Below are 16,899 nucleotides of genomic sequence, written 5' to 3' on the forward strand. Positions count from 1 at the left end.
ATGAAAAAAAAATGGGAAAAAAAAAGTAGGTTTGGGAAACACACGCAAGCTGGAGGGCGCAATCTACGCCACCGCGTCTTCTTGGCATATCCGCTCGTAAGGAGAGCGCCGTTTACGATACATCCTTAATTTTCAACTCGCCTGTTTCTACTCTCTAATCGTGTTTGGCCTAGATACAAGAATGTGCGATCCAATGACCCCCAAAGTAAAGCATGGCGCGATCACGACAAAGGAAGTAGCCGGCAAGTCCAGGTGTTGTGTTGTTGTAGTCTGTCCAAACCAACTGCCCTTCGGCACTTGTCTTTCCGCAACCGGCCCTCGCGAGGTTGCAGGCTTGAAATGGGTGGAAAAGGGTATCATGCAAATCCGAGCATCGTTTCTCCCCCCGGTAGGAATGTTTTGTGTACCGGCTCTGTTGCTTCGTGAAACGAATAACGGCCTTTTTGAGGTCATTTTTTACTATTTGGTATCGAGCCTGCGGAAACCTTGAATCTCTACAAAGAAAAAAGGGGCGCAAAAAAAAAGAAAAAAAAAAAGAAAAAAAAAAGATAGAGACGTGATATTAAAAGCCCCCTCTCCCTAGTACGTGTTACTTGACACGGGGTACGCTTGCGCCGGACGATATGAACAGTTCGTCGTAAAATAGGAGCCCGATTGGCCGACGTCCGCGTACACTGTCGGCGTGGCGCGTATGTCTATGGGGGACCAAGCGGGCGGGGGCACGGCGGCCGAGAAAGACTGCGTGGTGCTCTGGTCAACGGGAGGAGGATACGAAGTGTTCGGATAAGACAGCGACCGCTGCAGCGGCTGGTAGTTGTTCAGGGGCAGCGGAAGCGGGCCGTTTGCGTCCATGGACTGAGGCGTCTGAACCGACGGCCTCGCCGACTGAGCGTGCTGCTCGATCACGCGAGACAGTTCGGGAAGGTAGGACCACTTGCCGTGGCACAGCGTCTGTTCAATGAGCTGCATGATGACCGGGTCCTGCGGGATGTTGTAGTTTCTACAGATGGAGAGGATGATGTTCCGCAGGCTGGTGATGTCGTCGAGCAGCTGGTCTATCCTCTTCTTCAAGGCCGAAGTCCTTCGCATGTCGCTGCTCGAGTCGTAGAAGCAGTTCGTGTGGCCCCTCTGCACACATGCCGAGCACGTGGGTCGCTGGCCGTCGCACTGGACACCCGTTAGCAACAAACACAGCAGGCCGAGCGTCGAAGGGGTAGGATGGAGTTTTCTTTGGGGGATTACCTTTGTCTTGCGTTTGCGACATGGCTGGCAGGCCATCGCAACCACCTCTCTCCTTCCAGAGCTGGTCCTTGAATCGTCGCGTCCACGTACGCTGGAGGCCTCTCGTCTGGATGCGCTGCCGTCTGAGACATCGTTTGACTCGGGACCAGGGAAGGAAAGGTCCTCAGGCCTTTGTCGCTGCATATCTCCGTGTATCTCGTCAAAGATGTGGGGATATCGGAGAGTTTGATGGAGATGTGGTCCACGGGGAGAGCGGAAGGGGTGTGTGTGTGTGTGTATGTGTGAAAGGCCTATATATGGGGCGTGTTTTGAAGGCGAGTATTTCTTCAGTTTACGGGAAGTGCCAACCCAAGCGAGAGAGCCTCGATATAAGTTTTTTGCGGATTGGTTCTGAGCGCAGTCCGAGCCTTTTTGAAGCAGAAGCTACCGAAAAGCCAAATTGGTCAGTTTGCCTGGCGAAATTGCTGTATTTTGTGCTCTGCGAGAGGAATGGAAACCCTGTGTCCAGCAATCAAAATCGGGCAAGGGGGGGTGGCGGGGACGCATGCTCCTTTGGTGTTCGAAGAATAGATCGCACATACTATTTTTCAAGTAAAGTAAAATAGAACGTAGGTTGGGCGAAAGCATATGTTTGTCTGTAGCTAAGCTCCTGATGCATCGCAAAGACCATATCATTATCCTCACTAGTGTGTGGCGCTAGACCATATTCCCCTGTCCGCTCTCTGCAAGACGCAATCCTCTTGTGTGTAGGGGGACAGATGATGCAGGGAATCAGAATGGCGCGAAAAGATTCTTGATGTGTTCCCATTGGTAACGCATCGAAGATAGCTCTCCCCCCGAGATCAGGGTCATTTCCACAGCTACGATGAGCCCTGGCCGTAAGCCGGTGTAGATTGAGCAAGGCTGGCCTCCTGGGATTTGACGTGTTCCGCTCTGAACGCGAGCTCGACGGCGGATGAAAGGATATCATCGGCTCCGTCATCGTCTTTATGTCTGAACACGCTGGCGCCGCGTTCGACACTTGTCGGTAGAGTCGATGTCAGCCGTGCTGCTGTGCAGGAAGCGTGGAGCGTGGCACGCACTTGGACCAGCGTACCAATCAACTTGCCAATGTATCACGGCAAACTCCCTCATTCTCTATTTCACCAAAGCCATACATGGACATCGCCTCGAGAACAGTATGACACGTCTGAGAGCGCATCCGCAACTCTTAAGAATACGAAACTACATGCGGGGAAAGATGATCCTCTGGACCAAATGTCGAGCATGACCAAGGCGGTAAAGAGGCGTTCTTCCAATCGTGTTTCTACTTCCGGTATGGTCTGTGGAAGCGGAACCGCTTGGACGCACTTCCAAACTACGTATGTGGCCGACGCCAACGTTACGCTCTGCTTCTCATTGGGTTCCTTCAGAGAATCTGGGCTGCCTGACAGCAGCAATGGTCAAACGGTTCTAGTGCACCAGGGCGAACCTATCACATGCTGGCAAAGATCAAGTCCACAGATCAAAGGAAACACTAAGAGGTTTCGCCAGCACCAGGCGAGCGTCGGCAGGCCTCGTCCCGAGGAAACGGTTGGTGCACATAGACTATTAATACTCTGTACATGGCTCTTGTTCTGGTGGGCGGCGGAGAGGATATACATGTCATATGCATAACTTACAGGCGCGCGAATAGCATGTCGAACAGAGGATGCAGGCTGCCAGTGCCCAGAAAAGGAGAATGTGCTGAGATTTTGATGCTTCAGAGCAAGGCGCAGGCAAGGGAAGAGGAGGCCAGCAACAGGCCGAAAGGAGTACGGCAAGTCAGCTGCAGGAGAGAAGCAGCAGCTCTGCACGCAGATCGAACACGATTCGGCAAAAGACTGAGTTCGTGCAACGCGAGCAAAAAGGCAGGAGATTCTCGGAGCGCCTTAGCCGCACTGCGCGCGATCGTGAGCACGAACAAAGTCTGCACATGGCGACGCATGCAAGAACTGCAGACGAAGGAAAAGCAAGCATAGAAAAGCTGCGATTCGCCGGAGCGGATAGGGCCACAACGCCTGCTCTGTGAACCGACGTGTACGCGTCCAGAAGAAAGTTCTGCTAACTTACCGAGGCGCGAGACGGATTTGAGTGAGAAGAGACCGAGAGGGAGGGAAAGAGAGGGAGGGAGGAAGAGAAATAAAGAGAGATATGCGAAGACGACGACAACGACAACGACGACGACGACGATGATGATGATGATGATTCCTCTATGAGTTTTCGGTGCGAGTTAAGAGATCAGAAAGGAGAAGCGAACGGGCTGGACTGTGGAGGAGACGCAAAGACTCGCCAAACGCGCAGCGACGGAGGAAGCATGACCCAGCCGAGAGGTCCCAGGGTTGGAAGCGCTGTGGAAAACTCCCCTACGTTGCAATCCAGGTGATAGTGACTGGTCGCATTGTTTGCGTGATGCCCATTATTGATAGCTGCTGCTACCACACGCTGGTCGTCGACGGAGCCTCGTCTCGCCCACCTCTTGGTCCACCGTCTGTCCACCACTACCACCCGCCCGGTGCCCCCTATCTTTTAGGGACCATCCACTAAACCCACCCACTAAACCAACCCACTACCCGCTATCCGCTCCTGCTATCTTAGCCACTGTGGTACCTGCTCCATTGTCCACCCCACTAGACTTGCCCACCAACCGCTGTCCATCACTCGCTGCTTGTATCCACAAAACAATACTGTGCCGACCGACCATCCTCCCCACCCACATCGCCCTTAACAAAAAATCAGTGTGTTCCACCTGTATGTAACCCCTACGTGTACAGTGCTTGTGGCTGACTTGTCCACTGTGGCACTTTGTTGCGCTCTACACGGTGTTTCTAGATGCTGCTGCACAATTCCTCCTCGTTAAAAGAGGAGGGTGGCGCAACCCCTCCTCGACCTGCACAGCCACACCTGACATGACGTAACTAGCAGTCGCACCACGTAACTCGACTTACAACAAGGAAATCAACCCACCAGCAACGTGCAGAACACTCCAGGCAGCTACATCCAGCCACACATATAGATATCGATTAAACACAACCACCGCACACTCATCACTTCATATCTCTCACATCAACAATGTCGACCGTTGTACACGTTTCCGGAATCTCCAGCTCCACAAGCGAGAAGGACATCCGCGACTTCTTCAGCTTCTGTGGCAAGATCAGCGACCTCACAATCGAAGAAGACACAAAGACAGAGGCGGTTCCGACAAAGCATGCCACCGTCACCTTCGAGAAGGAGACGGCCGCGAAAACTGCCCTTCTTCTCGACAGCACTCAATTGGGCCCCGCTCAAATCCACGTCACCTCTGGAAGCTCTACAGCAGCTCCCAGCTCCGCCACTGGCGCTCACCATGACGAGCACGATGTCCCTCAGGAGGAGAAGCCAAGGTCCCGTATCCTGGCCGAATACCTTGCGCACGGCTACGTGATTAGCGACAAGGCGATCGAGAAGGCGATCATGCTCGACCAGCAGCACGGCGTCTCCCAGAAGTTCATGACCTACCTCAACAGCCTCGACGCAAAGTACAAGGTCACTGAAAAGAGCAAGGCTGCTGACGAGAAGTACGGCGTTTCTGCAAAGGCCAACCAGGCGTGGGGCGGGCTGGCCAGCTATTTCGACAAGGCCATCAACACGCCCACGGGCAAGAAGCTGAGGTCCTTCTACGAGGAGGGCAACAAGCAGGTCATGGATGTTCACAACGAAGCTCGCCACCTGGCCAACTTGAAAGCGGGAAAGAGCGAGCCTGTGCCTACGGGTGAAGGATCACGCACCACCTGCAACTGCGGCGCGACCTTGGGCAAGTGTGGCTGTGCACCCGGGACATGTGCTTGCAGCAACTGCGCCAAGAACCCAGATGCGAAGACATCCAAGGTCGGCGTCGAGGAGGCTGGCCTCGAAGTCGTTCCCGGCACCGACAAGACAAAGTGCAACTGCGGTGCTACGGCCGAGAAATGCCCATGCGAACCGGGTAAGTGCGCTTGCGCAAAGTGCGCAAAGAATCCTGACGACACCTCCGCTGCCGCGCCGACAACCGCGACGTCAGCAACGTCCACCTAGATCTGGAATAGCCCCGGCTCTAAAGAGGTGCATTGCTCACTGCACCGCTCCATGACGCATACGAATCGCGGGAAGATATGTTATAAGGGATGCAAGGCTATGTGTAGTATGAATGGCATGAGAATGATACCGTCATGAATGATTTTTTTTTTTTTTTGAAAATCCTTAACCTGTCTCCTTTTAATCTCTCTCTACCCTTTTTCTTTTGGTGTTTTTTTTGGGTTCCATTGCGTATGTACGGTCTTATCGTTTTCGTGCCGCGCGTTATCGAGTGCACATCTTCGCCAACATGTCCGGGTCCAGGCTGTACTACATCCATACAGTCTTAAGCAAGTCACGCAGGGCCCCTTCGACTGCGCAAGCCAAAGAAGACGAATCAAGGCATTCCAGTACATCAATTAGCTAGGACTTGCCAGTACAAACGTAGCGAGCGTTATCTTAAGGTGGTCAGGAATAACCCACTTCAGCGTAGAGTCGACTGCCAAACGCCAGAGGTGCAGACCTCAAGCGAACCGCACCGAGGGTGTCGGAAACCTGAAAAGACTGGAAACATTAGGAGCTACACTAGAGCATCGAGTGCCTTTTCGGAATATCTTCTCAACTTGACGAGCGTACAGCATGCGAGATAGTTCGAGACTTCCCTGGCTGCCTGACATTTGTCGCGGAGACGGGACAATCGTCACTAAGAAGCCCAAAGGATGGCTGCAGCGACAAATGGCATTGCAACATTAGTCGGCCACACTATCGACGTGACTGATGACAAAGGCGCTTGGGCGGCCGACCCCTTTTTCTTTGGGAGCTGCATGCTTTCTATATGACAAGTCTTGCATATACGTATGCCGCAACGGAAAAAAAATGAGGGAAACCGGACCAAGCGTCCCGCCAGAGTGGTGACGGCCCCTGCTCTGCTCTTCCCACGATCCCAGGATAGCAATCCTGAGCGAAAGATGCCCATCTGCATGCATCCGATCGGGATACAAACCCGACGAATCAAGCAATGTTCCATTTCTCTAGGAACGTCGTAAGATACTGCAGGGAGTTTGTAAGAAGTCGGTCCACGGCGTAGATCATGCATGATCTGCTACTGTACGAGCCGCACGATAGCCCTGTGGGGAGGATGGGAAAGTTCACATTTGGATTAGATCGTCTGCAACAATCTTGGAGAGCGAAGTTAACTGATCAACACACTATTCAGGCTCATGTGACTGGACCAGCATTGGATCTGCACGCCCGTACCGAGCGGGCAATTCAAATCAACCTGACCGTCACATTGCTCATCAAAATGCAAAATAACCTCGCGGGGAGGAGGGGAGGAAATGGACGCTCATGCAGGGACACTCTTCTTGTGATACCCTCCTTTACCGCAACACGATGGCTTTGTATCGCTGCTTGTACAGAAGGGGGTGTGCGCTTTATGTGGGCGATGTTCATGTGAGGGGTTGAACTCAATGGACGTTCAAGATCGCCTGGGACCCTAATCCAGGGTCCTCCGGGCGGTGAGCCGCGAGGCCGTCGTGGTTGAAGTGGCAGAACTCGACGTCTTCATTGGTCCAGATGGTTCTCGACCTTTCGCCCTCAACAATCACCCGGCTTTTCCTCGAGATTCTTTTGCTTGTTCAACATCCAGCCTCTCTCGTCACGTCAACCCATTCGAAACCCTCAGCTCCTCTGGCGTGAAACCTCGTTTCTGGCATCCAGACTACCTCTAGCCCGTGTGTGCAGATCTGGCCGATCGCAATCGTTAAGGGCTCTTCAAGCCATTCTGATCATTTCGTTCACTAGAGATCGTCTGGTTTGAAGAGAGCGCTTAATTGCGACTCCGGTTTGCCGTATGAGATCAAGTAAAACCATTCGAGCATGGCTCTAACACAACAGGGAAGATCTATCCGGGATTCAGACGATTTTCCTGCCTGGCAATTGTTCGTGCTCGGTAAGCCCCGCGTCTTGAAAACAAAAAGGCCGATTGCTCGCAGCAAATGCGACTGACGACGTGCCCTTTCAGCAATTGTCAGGCTAGCAGAACCTATCGCAATCACAAGCATACTTCCATACGCTTGGAAACTCGTACTCCACTACGATGCAGGTACTCACGACGACGCTGCCTTCTGGACCGGCATTCTTATTGCCGCCTTCTCGTTAGCAGAGGCCTTGACTGGGTTTTTCTGGGGCTCGTTGTCTGATCGTATTGGACGCCGCAAAGTGCTCATTTCGGGATGTATTGGAACATGCATCTCGCTCTTTGTCGTAGGATTCGCCCAGAACTTCTGGATGGCGCTGGCTGGCCGCATTCTGGGGGGGCTCCTAAACGGCAATGTCGGCGTGATTCAGACCTGTGTTGGTGAATTAATCACGAACCCAAAGCATGAACGTAAGTCAATCTCTTTAGACATTATCCGAATTCTTGGAGTTGCGTGCTAAACAGTACATCAAATAGCAAAAGCCTATGCTGTCCTCCCATTCGTCTGGAGCATTGGCACAATCCTAGGTTCGTACATGCACTCCTGCTTCATCTTATCTCTTGAATTGACTAACATGCATTCAGGACCTATGATTGGAGGCATTCTGTCGGAGCCTGCTCTCCACTACCCAGACGTATTCTCTCCTCAAGGTGTCTTTGCGCGATACCCTTTTCTACTGCCAAATCTTGTATGTGCAGGGTTTCTAGCCTTTTCCGTCGCTTTTGCCTTCTTCTTCCTCGTCGAGACGCATCCCAGCTTGCAACCTTGCGAGAAACAAAGTGAATCTTACCCTAGTTCTGCTGCGAGACCGCTGATTCCTGCATCGGGCGCTGTCAACAACCCAGCGGCTGACTTGTCTGCGGAGAGCTATGGTACCTTTGACTCAGTCACCATCACCCAAAGCCAGCAGCAAAAGTCGGCAACGGCACACACGAGCAACAGTACTTCGTCCACTCCTGATGAGCAGACTGTGTTCACGAGGAACGTTGTCATGCTGACCGTGGCACTGGCCATCTTCACATATCATTCAATGACGTTTGATACGTTGATGCCCATCTTTTTCCAGGATGAGCGTCAAGAACCAGCGTCGAGGCTGTCAGGCGGTCTTGGACTGTCCACGCAGGATGTTGGCGTCATCATGAGCGTCAACGGCATCATTGCTCTCTTCATCCAAGGTGTCGTCTTTCCATACTTGGCGACCTGGATCGGAATATGGCCCCTGACAGTCCTCGTCACCGTTGCTCACCCTTTGGCCTATGTCGTCATGCCGTTCTTGATCTTGGTTCCCAAGAGGTGGATCCATCTATGGATCTACGGTGCACTTTCTCTGCGAAACTTCTTCGCAATTCTAGTGTACCCTTTGCTGCTCATCTTGATCAAGCAAGCGGCACCGACTGCCCATCTCGGCAAGATCAATGGTCTGGCAGCGTCTGCAGGTGGCGTGGCACGCATGCTTGCCAGTCCAATATCAGGCTTCTTCTATGGCGTCGGCAGTCGGGTGCATTTTGCCGGCGTTTCTTGGTGGACCTCTGCGCTGGTCGCTCTTGTGGGCTCAGTGCAGATCTTCTTCGTGGGCAGGCGAAGAAATGATGCTGCTCATGTGAGAACCGTAGTAGCGTGGTCGGAAAATCACGGACAGGCCGACTGAAGTTCCTCTTATCAAGGTTAGCATTGGCGACACGGAGTGAGTATGTTCGCACTGGATTTGGGTTTGTGAAACTGGTGTTCCCGGTATGGCTGAGCATGGACGAGGAAGACAACAGACGACAAGTATTATTTGGCACGGATAAACGCGTGGATACGCAGGTCACGATATAAAGGTCAACGATTTCCCTCTCTTGCTCGGAGTTTGGAAGACTGGCATAAATATATATGTATATATAATACACCGTTTAGGGGTTCAATTTAGAGCAAACCTTGGATCAGAAATTGCACCAAAAAAACAGATTCGCAAAATTCGCTTTTCTCCCAAGGCATGCAGGACGTATACGTAAAAGTGGTCTCGATGCCCAAATTCAAGCACGATCGTTGTAATGATAGGAGGAACATTGCTGTTTGACTGTGCGTTACAGCTTTGCTGGTATACTGTACACCGTACATATTTACGACAGAACGATCCAACCCAGAATATATAAAAATGAAATAAACCTCGATCGACAACACAGATGCTGAAAGGACCGGTCTTTTTTTTTTTTTTTCCTTTTCCCCCCTCCTGCTGCTGCGTGACCTCTCCCAATCTAATTCTCCCGAAACACCGAAACCGATGCCGTCGTGGACCACACACGCACACACACACACACACACACACACACACACACACTAACACACAAGAGTCGCGTGACACTTGATGCGCTTGGTTTCAGTTGAAGATGAAGAATTCTCCGACCGTATGCTTGGGATACGCAATCCGACCTCCCAGGATGTTTTGCCAGTTTCCCACAGGAAAAAAACCAGAAAAAAAAAAGGATGGTAGGAAGAAAAAAAAAAAGGAAAGGAAAGAAATTGTTTGCTCTTTCAACCGTCGTCTCGTCATTTTTTTTAATGGCTTTCTTCGTGACAATTCGTATCGGCAGCAGGTCGCTTTCGACGTCTCACTGCTGTCGCTGCTGAGCGCCGCTCATGTTCGTCGTAGGGCCCTCCTCGGGTATGCTCTCCTCTGCGATGCTTCGTGCCGGTGCAGACTGCGGCTCAGGCACTGCCAGCGAAGAGGAGGCTCCTGTCGTTGCAGAGGCGGGAGGGCTTGTGCCCCTCGCTCTCGTTCTCACTCCAAACGTCTCGCCCAGCCTGGCCGTGAGCCTTCTTCTCCTCCTCGTCTCGACCTCTTCGGCTCCGCTCTGCGCCCTCTGCTCTCGAAGGCGGCGAAGAGCCGCGATGCGCTCCTCGCGCGACGCGGACTGCATCCTGCTCGGGTTCAGGATGTCGGTGATGAAGCCGGACAGGCGTCGGGATGCTCGATTGCTCCCCGGGTGCAGGCCCGAAGAGTCCGGGCCGTCGGCTTCGAGAGGTGGTGGAAGTGGGCCTTCCACGGACGGTCGCCCAAACTCGCCTTCTTGCTCGTTCGCTGGGCGGAGGTCGATTCGGCTGTGGAAAAAAAAAAGAAAGAACGTTAGCGCCTTAAAATGACATTTTGGAGGGGTTGTAAAAGAGGTTCAAGACGTACCACAAAGGACACGTGCCAGAGACGTTCAGAAGCCATGGATCTATGCAAGCCGGATGGAACTGATGCTCGCACGGTAGCACGCGGACATCTTGACCACGCTCGAATTCATCGGTACAGATTGAGCAAGTCGGCGCGTCTTCGTCGTTGGCCGGCTCGGAAACGGACTCTTCGGCGGTGCTGGGCGTGGTCGCAGCCGCGGCAGGGTCACGAGCGGTTGAGGAGTCACCAGCTTCGGTCGCGGCAACCGGCTGAGACGAATCAAGAGTCGTCGCCTTCTGGTCCTTTGTCGCATCGTTTGCATCGTGATGCTCGGAGGATGGCCTCGGCTCCGCGCTCGTCATTTCCACGTCTGTGGGCTTTGGTCGCTCTCCGTCCCTCTCACCGAACTTGACGATCGGTATCGTGTCGAGCATTGCCCTCGCGAGACCCTTGGCTCTGCTCTGCCGAGGCCTTCCCAGAACGTTGCGTGGGCCGTAGCGTTCTGGATGTCTGTGTGCCCGAACGGCACCGGTAATGATGATGATGAGGAACAGTGCCGTGATGACGCCTGTGATGCTGTACAAGATAATCATGGCCACCGCCGTGGACGGCGAGCCATTTGCGCTGCCGAAGCCGTAGCCTCCGCTGTTACCGTTGTTGCTCGACATGGTGATGTTGTCCAGCACGGTCTTACGTGCGATCAACCACTGCGTCGGATATTGTCCGTTGTAAGCGAACTCCGCCCTCGCTGCCTCGATCGTCACCCACGCGCTGGGATCGTTTGTGGAGTAGATGGCGTAGCTCGAAGGTATAGTGCCGCCCGTCTCCAAGTTGCAAAAGTCGTGCCTTGTACTGTACAGAACTATGGCCGGGCTGGACTGTGATACAGCATCTTGCACGGCCTGAATCGGTTGCAGAAAGCCAGGAGCCTCGTCGCAGCAGATGATGGCGATATTGCTGTTTGAGAACTGAGCAATGGAGAAGGAGGAGTTTGGAGGGAAGAAAACAATGTTCTCGTGGATGGCGACGTTCTCGCCTTGTTCCGCCTACGTGCAAGACATCTATCAGCCACAGCGGTTGACAAAGAGACGGAGAGCAAACGGCGGTTTGACGACGATCAAAGGGAACGGTGCGCGACGTTAGGGCATGCGACATGCACCGGGGGGGGTGGTGGAGAGAAGGGGGAGACACAAGGAGACAGTGCAGTCTGAGACACGAAACATGGCACGAGCGGAAGACGGCAAGCTGAATACTGACGCTGAGCTTAGTGACCGCATTCACAGTCAGATTGACCAGGTTGATGCGCGGCGTGTTGTTCTGAGCACTGGGCGGCCCGTACCCGATGGGAGGGCTTAGTTGGATCTGATCGTTGCCGGTCGGATAGGACGACTGGAAGGTGTCTGACGCGTTCAGGCTCTGCGCTGCGACGAGCGAGGCGAGCAAGATGGCGGAGAGGATGGCCCGAGCAGACGACGCGGTGGTGGAGGATGTGGAGGAGCAGGAGGAGAGCAACATCCCGGATTAACCGCGGCGGGACAGAGGACACGCCGGGCGAGGGACAAGGGCGACGCGGTTACGAGAGGAACGAGCGTCGTGCGACCTCATTCCATCCGGTTTTCTCCCTGTCTGAGGCGGGATTGCGCGGGTCCTTTGGGATTGGGTTGTGTGTGGGGGGGGGGGGGGAAGGTTGAAAGCGAGAAAAAGCTGAGATGCGGAGGCGGGGAGCGAGAGCGACCCAAAAAAGAAAAAGGACGCAGGCCAAGGCACAGCGCAAGTGTCGACGACCGGCTGGCTACGGCCTGCCAGCGCCGCAGCATCGAGCTGGACACGCCCGCTAGCAAGCAAGTCAAGCATTTCCTCGGCCGGCATGGCGAAGGCCAGCCCGTCACCGTCACCGTCAGAAGCCCCAGCCCCCATCCTTCGCCGCATCGAGCGTAGCCGGCCGGACAAAGAGCGGCGTGCTTTTGTCCACCCCGCCGACGTTTTCTTGCCTGGGAGACCATCCGCCGCATCCGGCTGGGGAGCCATCCTCCTCCTGCGCGCCCGTGACAGTCGTGCCATCGGCGGTGCAAGCTCGTTGGCCGCCGGCCCGGGCGATATATCTCAGGCGTGTCCAGGTGGCATGCGCTGCGAGGAGGGCGCTGCGAGACTCTTGAACCGATTCGACGCTCCCGCAACGACTCGTGGGCCTGTTCGAGCTGCTGCACCACCAGCCGTATGGGGCCGGGAAATCGAGAAGCGATAGCACGGGCGGCACGCGAGCCGTATCGATTGGCGTTCGGCTCAGATCCATCCCGGCTCGTTCTGCTCGCTGCGATTCACGACGGGGCTGCGCAGGCGCCGTATTGCATAGCCTCGCCTGCTTACCATCGCACCCACACACCACCGCGAATATCAAACGACGGAGGGAACAAGTACGGGCACGGCCTGTGCCCTCTTGACGGCATTCGATTGCGTACGCAGCCATGAAACCGGCTCTGCTTCACCGACCACTGCTGGCGCCCCAGAGCTCGAAACAGGCCTATTGCATGCCGCGAAACAAATCATCGGCCACCTGCGCTGCCGGCTTTCTGATTTGTGGCCGTCCTTTCTTTTTTTATCAACCCTCTCCTTTCGCTCCATTCGTTCTATCTAGATTGGCGTGCGTGACATGCTGACCACGCGGCCTGACCCCCAAAAAGGGACGCCTGGCCACGACGAGAGCGCTTTTGGCCGTGAGACTATGACACCTGGAGCAGGCTGACTGACTGACCTCCTCGTTTGGTTGCTTACGTATCGTGGATAAGCCCCTTCTGTGCGCTCGTCTCCACGTGCGCAAGATGTTCGACCTCGAACCTCGTACTTCTTGCTGACGAGGACACGAACGCGAACAAGGAACCCAGCACCAAAGCTGGGGAATACTATGCTCGTCGAGGCTATGCTACGCTCAAGGGAAGAGATTGCCGCCAGATCTGGAGGGCCAACGCGCCACCCCACATCCCCCCAGTCCCGATCGAGCTACCATCGGAGCCAGGCGAAAAAGAAAGGTGGTGACGTCTTCCTTTTTGTCGAGCGAACGAGCGCATGTGCTGCGAGTACTGTAGACTTTTGCATTGCACGACCTGCCGCCGCTTAGACTAGATACCTTACCGTTCGTAATTCTCCGAGTTGACATCTACGTGCACTGAATCGTCTTGCACTGGCATGGTCAGAGGTGCCGGGTAGGTAGCGAGCAAATGCTGGCGAGGCTGAACAAAGCAAGTAAGAAGGCGCCGTTGGTATTCAAGAACTCGTTCAGACAGCAACGAAACTCAAGTACAGAGATAAATGTGTACGACTTTCTCTGCAACACCATGGCTGTACTCATGAAGCCCATACGGTGTCCATGCTCGAGAACGGCACGAAGATGTACCTACATTTATGACAAGCTGAAATTCAATATCGAGTAGTGTTCCTTCGTCTTTAACATCGAGCCGACCCTCAAATTACGTTCGAGGCATATGGACATGTTCAGTTTTGTCAATTTCCATCAATTCGAACTTTTCCTGTCTTCCATTCTCAACATCGCTGTCTACTAAGACAGTCGAGCTTCCCCTGCTTGTTACTGGGTCAATCTTGCAGCGAAACGTTACTTCTTCTGCTTTGTTTAAAACGCGCTCGAAAAAAAAAAATAAAGAGAAACGCGACCTCTCGATCATCCTGCAGATTACCAAATGGCCAAAACTCAGGCAACTGAAAGGTTGACTCTGGCGATGCTCGTCAAGCTCCTTGTTGAACAATTCAAGCGCGACCAGTTGCTAAGTTGCAGTACCAACGTGGTCTGGGTTTTCATCAAGTTTAGCTTGAGCCGAAGGGTACCTAAGATCACGGCCCGTTAGGAAGCAACAGCGTGTGCATAAGAGAACTCAAAAGTTCGAAACGAGCATGAAGCACAACGCCAACGACAGCTACGACCAGTGTAATGGTCAAGGTTCTGGCCGAGATCAAAAAAAAAGCCCTGGATAGGGACATTCATTTCTCCCAAAATTATCCACCGCGCATTGACCAGGCGGATGGTCCATCAGCGTATGAAAGGCATATCTATCTATGTCATCGTCAAACGTGCAAGACAAAAGGAGATCGTGGAACGCGTCGTAGGTGCCGAAAACCGCGGCGCGCGCGTGCGTGTGACACGCGGAGAGAAAAGCCCATGGCATGGCGTGCCCGATCTTGCGATGGTTATCGAATCGGCAGAGTCTTCTCAAGCCGCGGCCTGGCCTCGTCTTCGCGCGTTGTCGGTTCCGGGCTTGCGCTTGGTGTTGGCCACGGTGCAGACTCCGGCCGTGGCTTCTGCTGCTGCTTCTTTTGCCGCACATTCACAAAGTCTTTGCCAGGGCTCTCCCACGTATAATCCACCCATTCCCCCAGTCGATCTCTGACCCCTTTTGCCAACAGAAGCACGGCTTGTCTCCTGTTCAGACTCCATTCGTGAGCCATGTCCCATCGGCCCGCTTGCGTCGCTATCGTCTGTCCGTCCTCCAGTCCGTCCAGGATGCTGCGCCACACCATCAAAGTCTTCTCCAGCTCCGAAGCTTTGCTGACGCCCATGACGGACACTCCAAGGCGCCGACCGCCGACCTGATCGTTTGATTCCGGCACCCAAGGCACGCCCGAGGCTGGATCGCCATGAGAGCCGACGGGCGAGCCGACGGAGATCCACTCTTCCAGCGCATAGCGGATCGCAATGACCTCCAGCTTCTCGCCGTACTCTGCGGCGAAGTCGGATGCGCGCTTTACCGCAGCTCGGAGCCCTGGAGGAGCAGGGTGGAAGTCACCTTGACCGCCTATGGGTACACCCTGAGCTCGCAACAGGCCCATGCCCAAAGGCGAGGCGTTTGTCACAACGTCGACGCCGGCTGCCTTGAATCGCGCGATGCCTTGCGACGCGAGGATGGTGTTTTGCAACGTGAAGTTGGCGTAGCTCTGCACAATGTCCAGCGGCTCGCCGGTCTCCCGCAAGATCTGCTCGGACAACTCGCAAAGCGTGTGCACAGGGTACCCGCTGATGCCGACGTATTTGATCGTGCCGTCTTCGTCGCGGATTCTCCGCAGCTCTCGCACGGCCTCCAAGACCTCCTCCTTGCTCACAAACTCGACGTCGTGACAGTACACGACGTCAAGATAGCTCGTCTTCAGGCGCTCCAAGCTTCTCTTGACGCTGAAGCGGACCCAGTCCGCGCTGTAGTCAAACTCGGAGCTCGCGATGCGCCCAACTTTTGTGAGGATGTAGTAGTCCTCGCGCGGGAAGTGCCGACGAACAAAGCTGGTGGATAGAGCCGTACCAAGCAATTCCTCAGATGGACCGTAGTATGGAGACGTGTCGAACGCGCGGACTCCGTGTGAAAGCGCTTGCTCGACGAGGCCATTAGTATCGAGCGCCAGAGGGTCGACGTTGTACTGGTTGTTGAAGGTCGCGGTGCCAAACACGAGCGGAGGAAGAATCTGCGACAGCGGCAGCTTATTGTCCATGGCGAGACTCGTTATCGGTCTGAAGAGGTGGGACTCTTCGGTAAGGATGAAAACGCGGCGCAAAGAGACGTCGAGGAAGCGTAGGTCAGCTCGTCAGGAATATGGGGAATATGGGGCAGCAGGGGCGGAAGTGCCAAGCGACGTGCCAGTCAAAAAGGGCGCCGACGGCCAGGAGGGCAAAGTGTAGACATCATGGATCTTGGGGGAGGGAAAAAAAAAAGCAGAAGCCCGCTTCCCAAGCGGAGAGATAGGGCCCCGACAGGCCAACGTGCGACATCGCGGCCCTTGCATGACGCGATCTCGACGGCCGAGACGCCGTAGATCGACGTGGGCACGTTCTGCCCAGTCCCGCGTCGTCATTCGTGGGCTTTGGTCTGCCTTGCTTCGAACGCGGCTCAGGCTGCTGCAGGCGACTTTGGTCTGGCAGCTTCGGGCTTGGACAAACCATCTTTGACCGAGACAATCAGCATGTGCTAATTCCTGAGCGACGCACTTCGACCTTTGCGTTGCGTCGCGGGAGAGCTCGGGATTGCGCGTGGGACCCGCACGCTGGCGGGACCCCGGTTTCTAGAAGCCGGATTCGAAGGCGGGCGCTGCTTTGTCGAAAGAGTTACCCAGCAAAAAAACGCTACCCAGCGCGACTTTGCCCTCGACGTCTTTCCGCCGTTGTCGACACGGCGCCGCCGCTTCGTGAGATCCAGAACTCGTGGCCTAAATCCCCGCCGTAGCTACCGCCAGCCTGCTGAGGCATGACAGCCTCGATTCATTCAGATCAGCAAAAGCCTCTGACCCATTTCTTTTTCCGGCCATACTACCACGTGATCGGGACCACTTTCGACCGTGGAAACGGTTGGTGTCCTTTGAGACATCGTGAACGAGACGCCTGTCATCAGAGAGGCTCGGATGTACGCGAGTCGACACTAGGAGCTCCTACGTGAACTTGCAATCACCAAGCGCCTAGGACTGATGGGAATAAAAAAGCGCTGGAGCGACTTCTCA

At 54.6% G+C, this 16,899-nt stretch overlaps 6 protein-coding genes across 10 annotated transcripts; 3 read left to right on the forward strand and 3 right to left on the reverse strand.

The window, feature by feature from the left end:
- Window positions 1-388: 388 nt before the first annotated feature.
- On the reverse strand, window positions 389-1,811 carry PV09_01406 (uncharacterized protein). Its single transcript, XM_016354286.1, has 2 exons — window positions 1,243-1,811; window positions 389-1,167 (listed from the first exon to the last, which is right to left on the reverse strand). Exons 1-2 carry the CDS (start codon window positions 1,423-1,425, stop codon window positions 580-582), a joined length of 771 nt encoding a protein of 256 aa, XP_016218381.1. The 5' UTR covers window positions 1,426-1,811; the 3' UTR covers window positions 389-579.
- Window positions 1,812-4,041: 2,230 nt separating this feature from the next.
- Window positions 4,042-5,500, forward strand: PV09_01407 (uncharacterized protein). The gene has a single exon (XM_016354287.1). The coding sequence runs from the start codon at window positions 4,333-4,335 to the stop codon at window positions 5,314-5,316; it is 984 nt and encodes a 327-aa protein (XP_016218382.1). The 5' UTR covers window positions 4,042-4,332; the 3' UTR covers window positions 5,317-5,500.
- Window positions 5,501-6,937: 1,437 nt separating this feature from the next.
- PV09_01408 lies at window positions 6,938-9,210 on the forward strand. 5 transcript variants are annotated; one of them, XM_016354291.1, is made up of 5 exons: window positions 6,938-7,145; window positions 7,197-7,246; window positions 7,319-7,684; window positions 7,751-7,801; window positions 7,859-9,210. In XM_016354291.1, the coding sequence occupies exons 3-5, from the start codon at window positions 7,585-7,587 to the stop codon at window positions 8,920-8,922; spliced, it is 1,215 nt and encodes a 404-aa protein (XP_016218386.1). In that variant the 5' UTR covers window positions 6,938-7,145; window positions 7,197-7,246; window positions 7,319-7,584; the 3' UTR covers window positions 8,923-9,210. The 5 variants fall into 5 exon arrangements, with proteins under 5 accessions (XP_016218386.1, XP_016218387.1, XP_016218383.1 ...); XM_016354292.1 differs by having other exon boundaries at window positions 7,197-7,235; XM_016354288.1 differs by having other exon boundaries at window positions 6,938-7,246.
- A 344-nt stretch (window positions 9,211-9,554) lies between these two features.
- PV09_01409 (uncharacterized protein) lies at window positions 9,555-12,089 on the reverse strand. The gene is made up of 3 exons (XM_016354293.1): window positions 11,671-12,089; window positions 10,435-11,459; window positions 9,555-10,355 (listed from the first exon to the last, which is right to left on the reverse strand). The coding sequence occupies exons 1-3, from the start codon at window positions 11,926-11,928 to the stop codon at window positions 9,866-9,868; spliced, it is 1,773 nt and encodes a 590-aa protein (XP_016218388.1). The 5' UTR covers window positions 11,929-12,089; the 3' UTR covers window positions 9,555-9,865.
- A 191-nt stretch (window positions 12,090-12,280) lies between these two features.
- On the forward strand, window positions 12,281-12,658 carry PV09_01410 (uncharacterized protein; the record flags this gene model as incomplete). Its single annotated transcript, XM_016354294.1, has 1 exon — window positions 12,281-12,658. One exon carries the CDS (start codon window positions 12,281-12,283, stop codon window positions 12,656-12,658), a length of 378 nt encoding a protein of 125 aa, XP_016218389.1.
- Window positions 12,659-14,375: 1,717 nt separating this feature from the next.
- PV09_01411 (uncharacterized protein) lies at window positions 14,376-16,101 on the reverse strand. Its single transcript, XM_016354295.1, has one exon. The coding sequence runs from the start codon at window positions 15,898-15,900 to the stop codon at window positions 14,611-14,613; it is 1,290 nt and encodes a 429-aa protein (XP_016218390.1). The 5' UTR covers window positions 15,901-16,101; the 3' UTR covers window positions 14,376-14,610.
- Between the last annotated feature and the right edge of the window lie 798 nt (window positions 16,102-16,899).

This window comes from Verruconis gallopava (genome assembly GCF_000836295.1).
Source record: "Verruconis gallopava strain CBS 43764 unplaced genomic scaffold supercont1.3, whole genome shotgun sequence".
Classification (NCBI taxonomy): Eukaryota; Fungi; Ascomycota; class Dothideomycetes; order Venturiales; family Sympoventuriaceae; genus Verruconis; species Verruconis gallopava.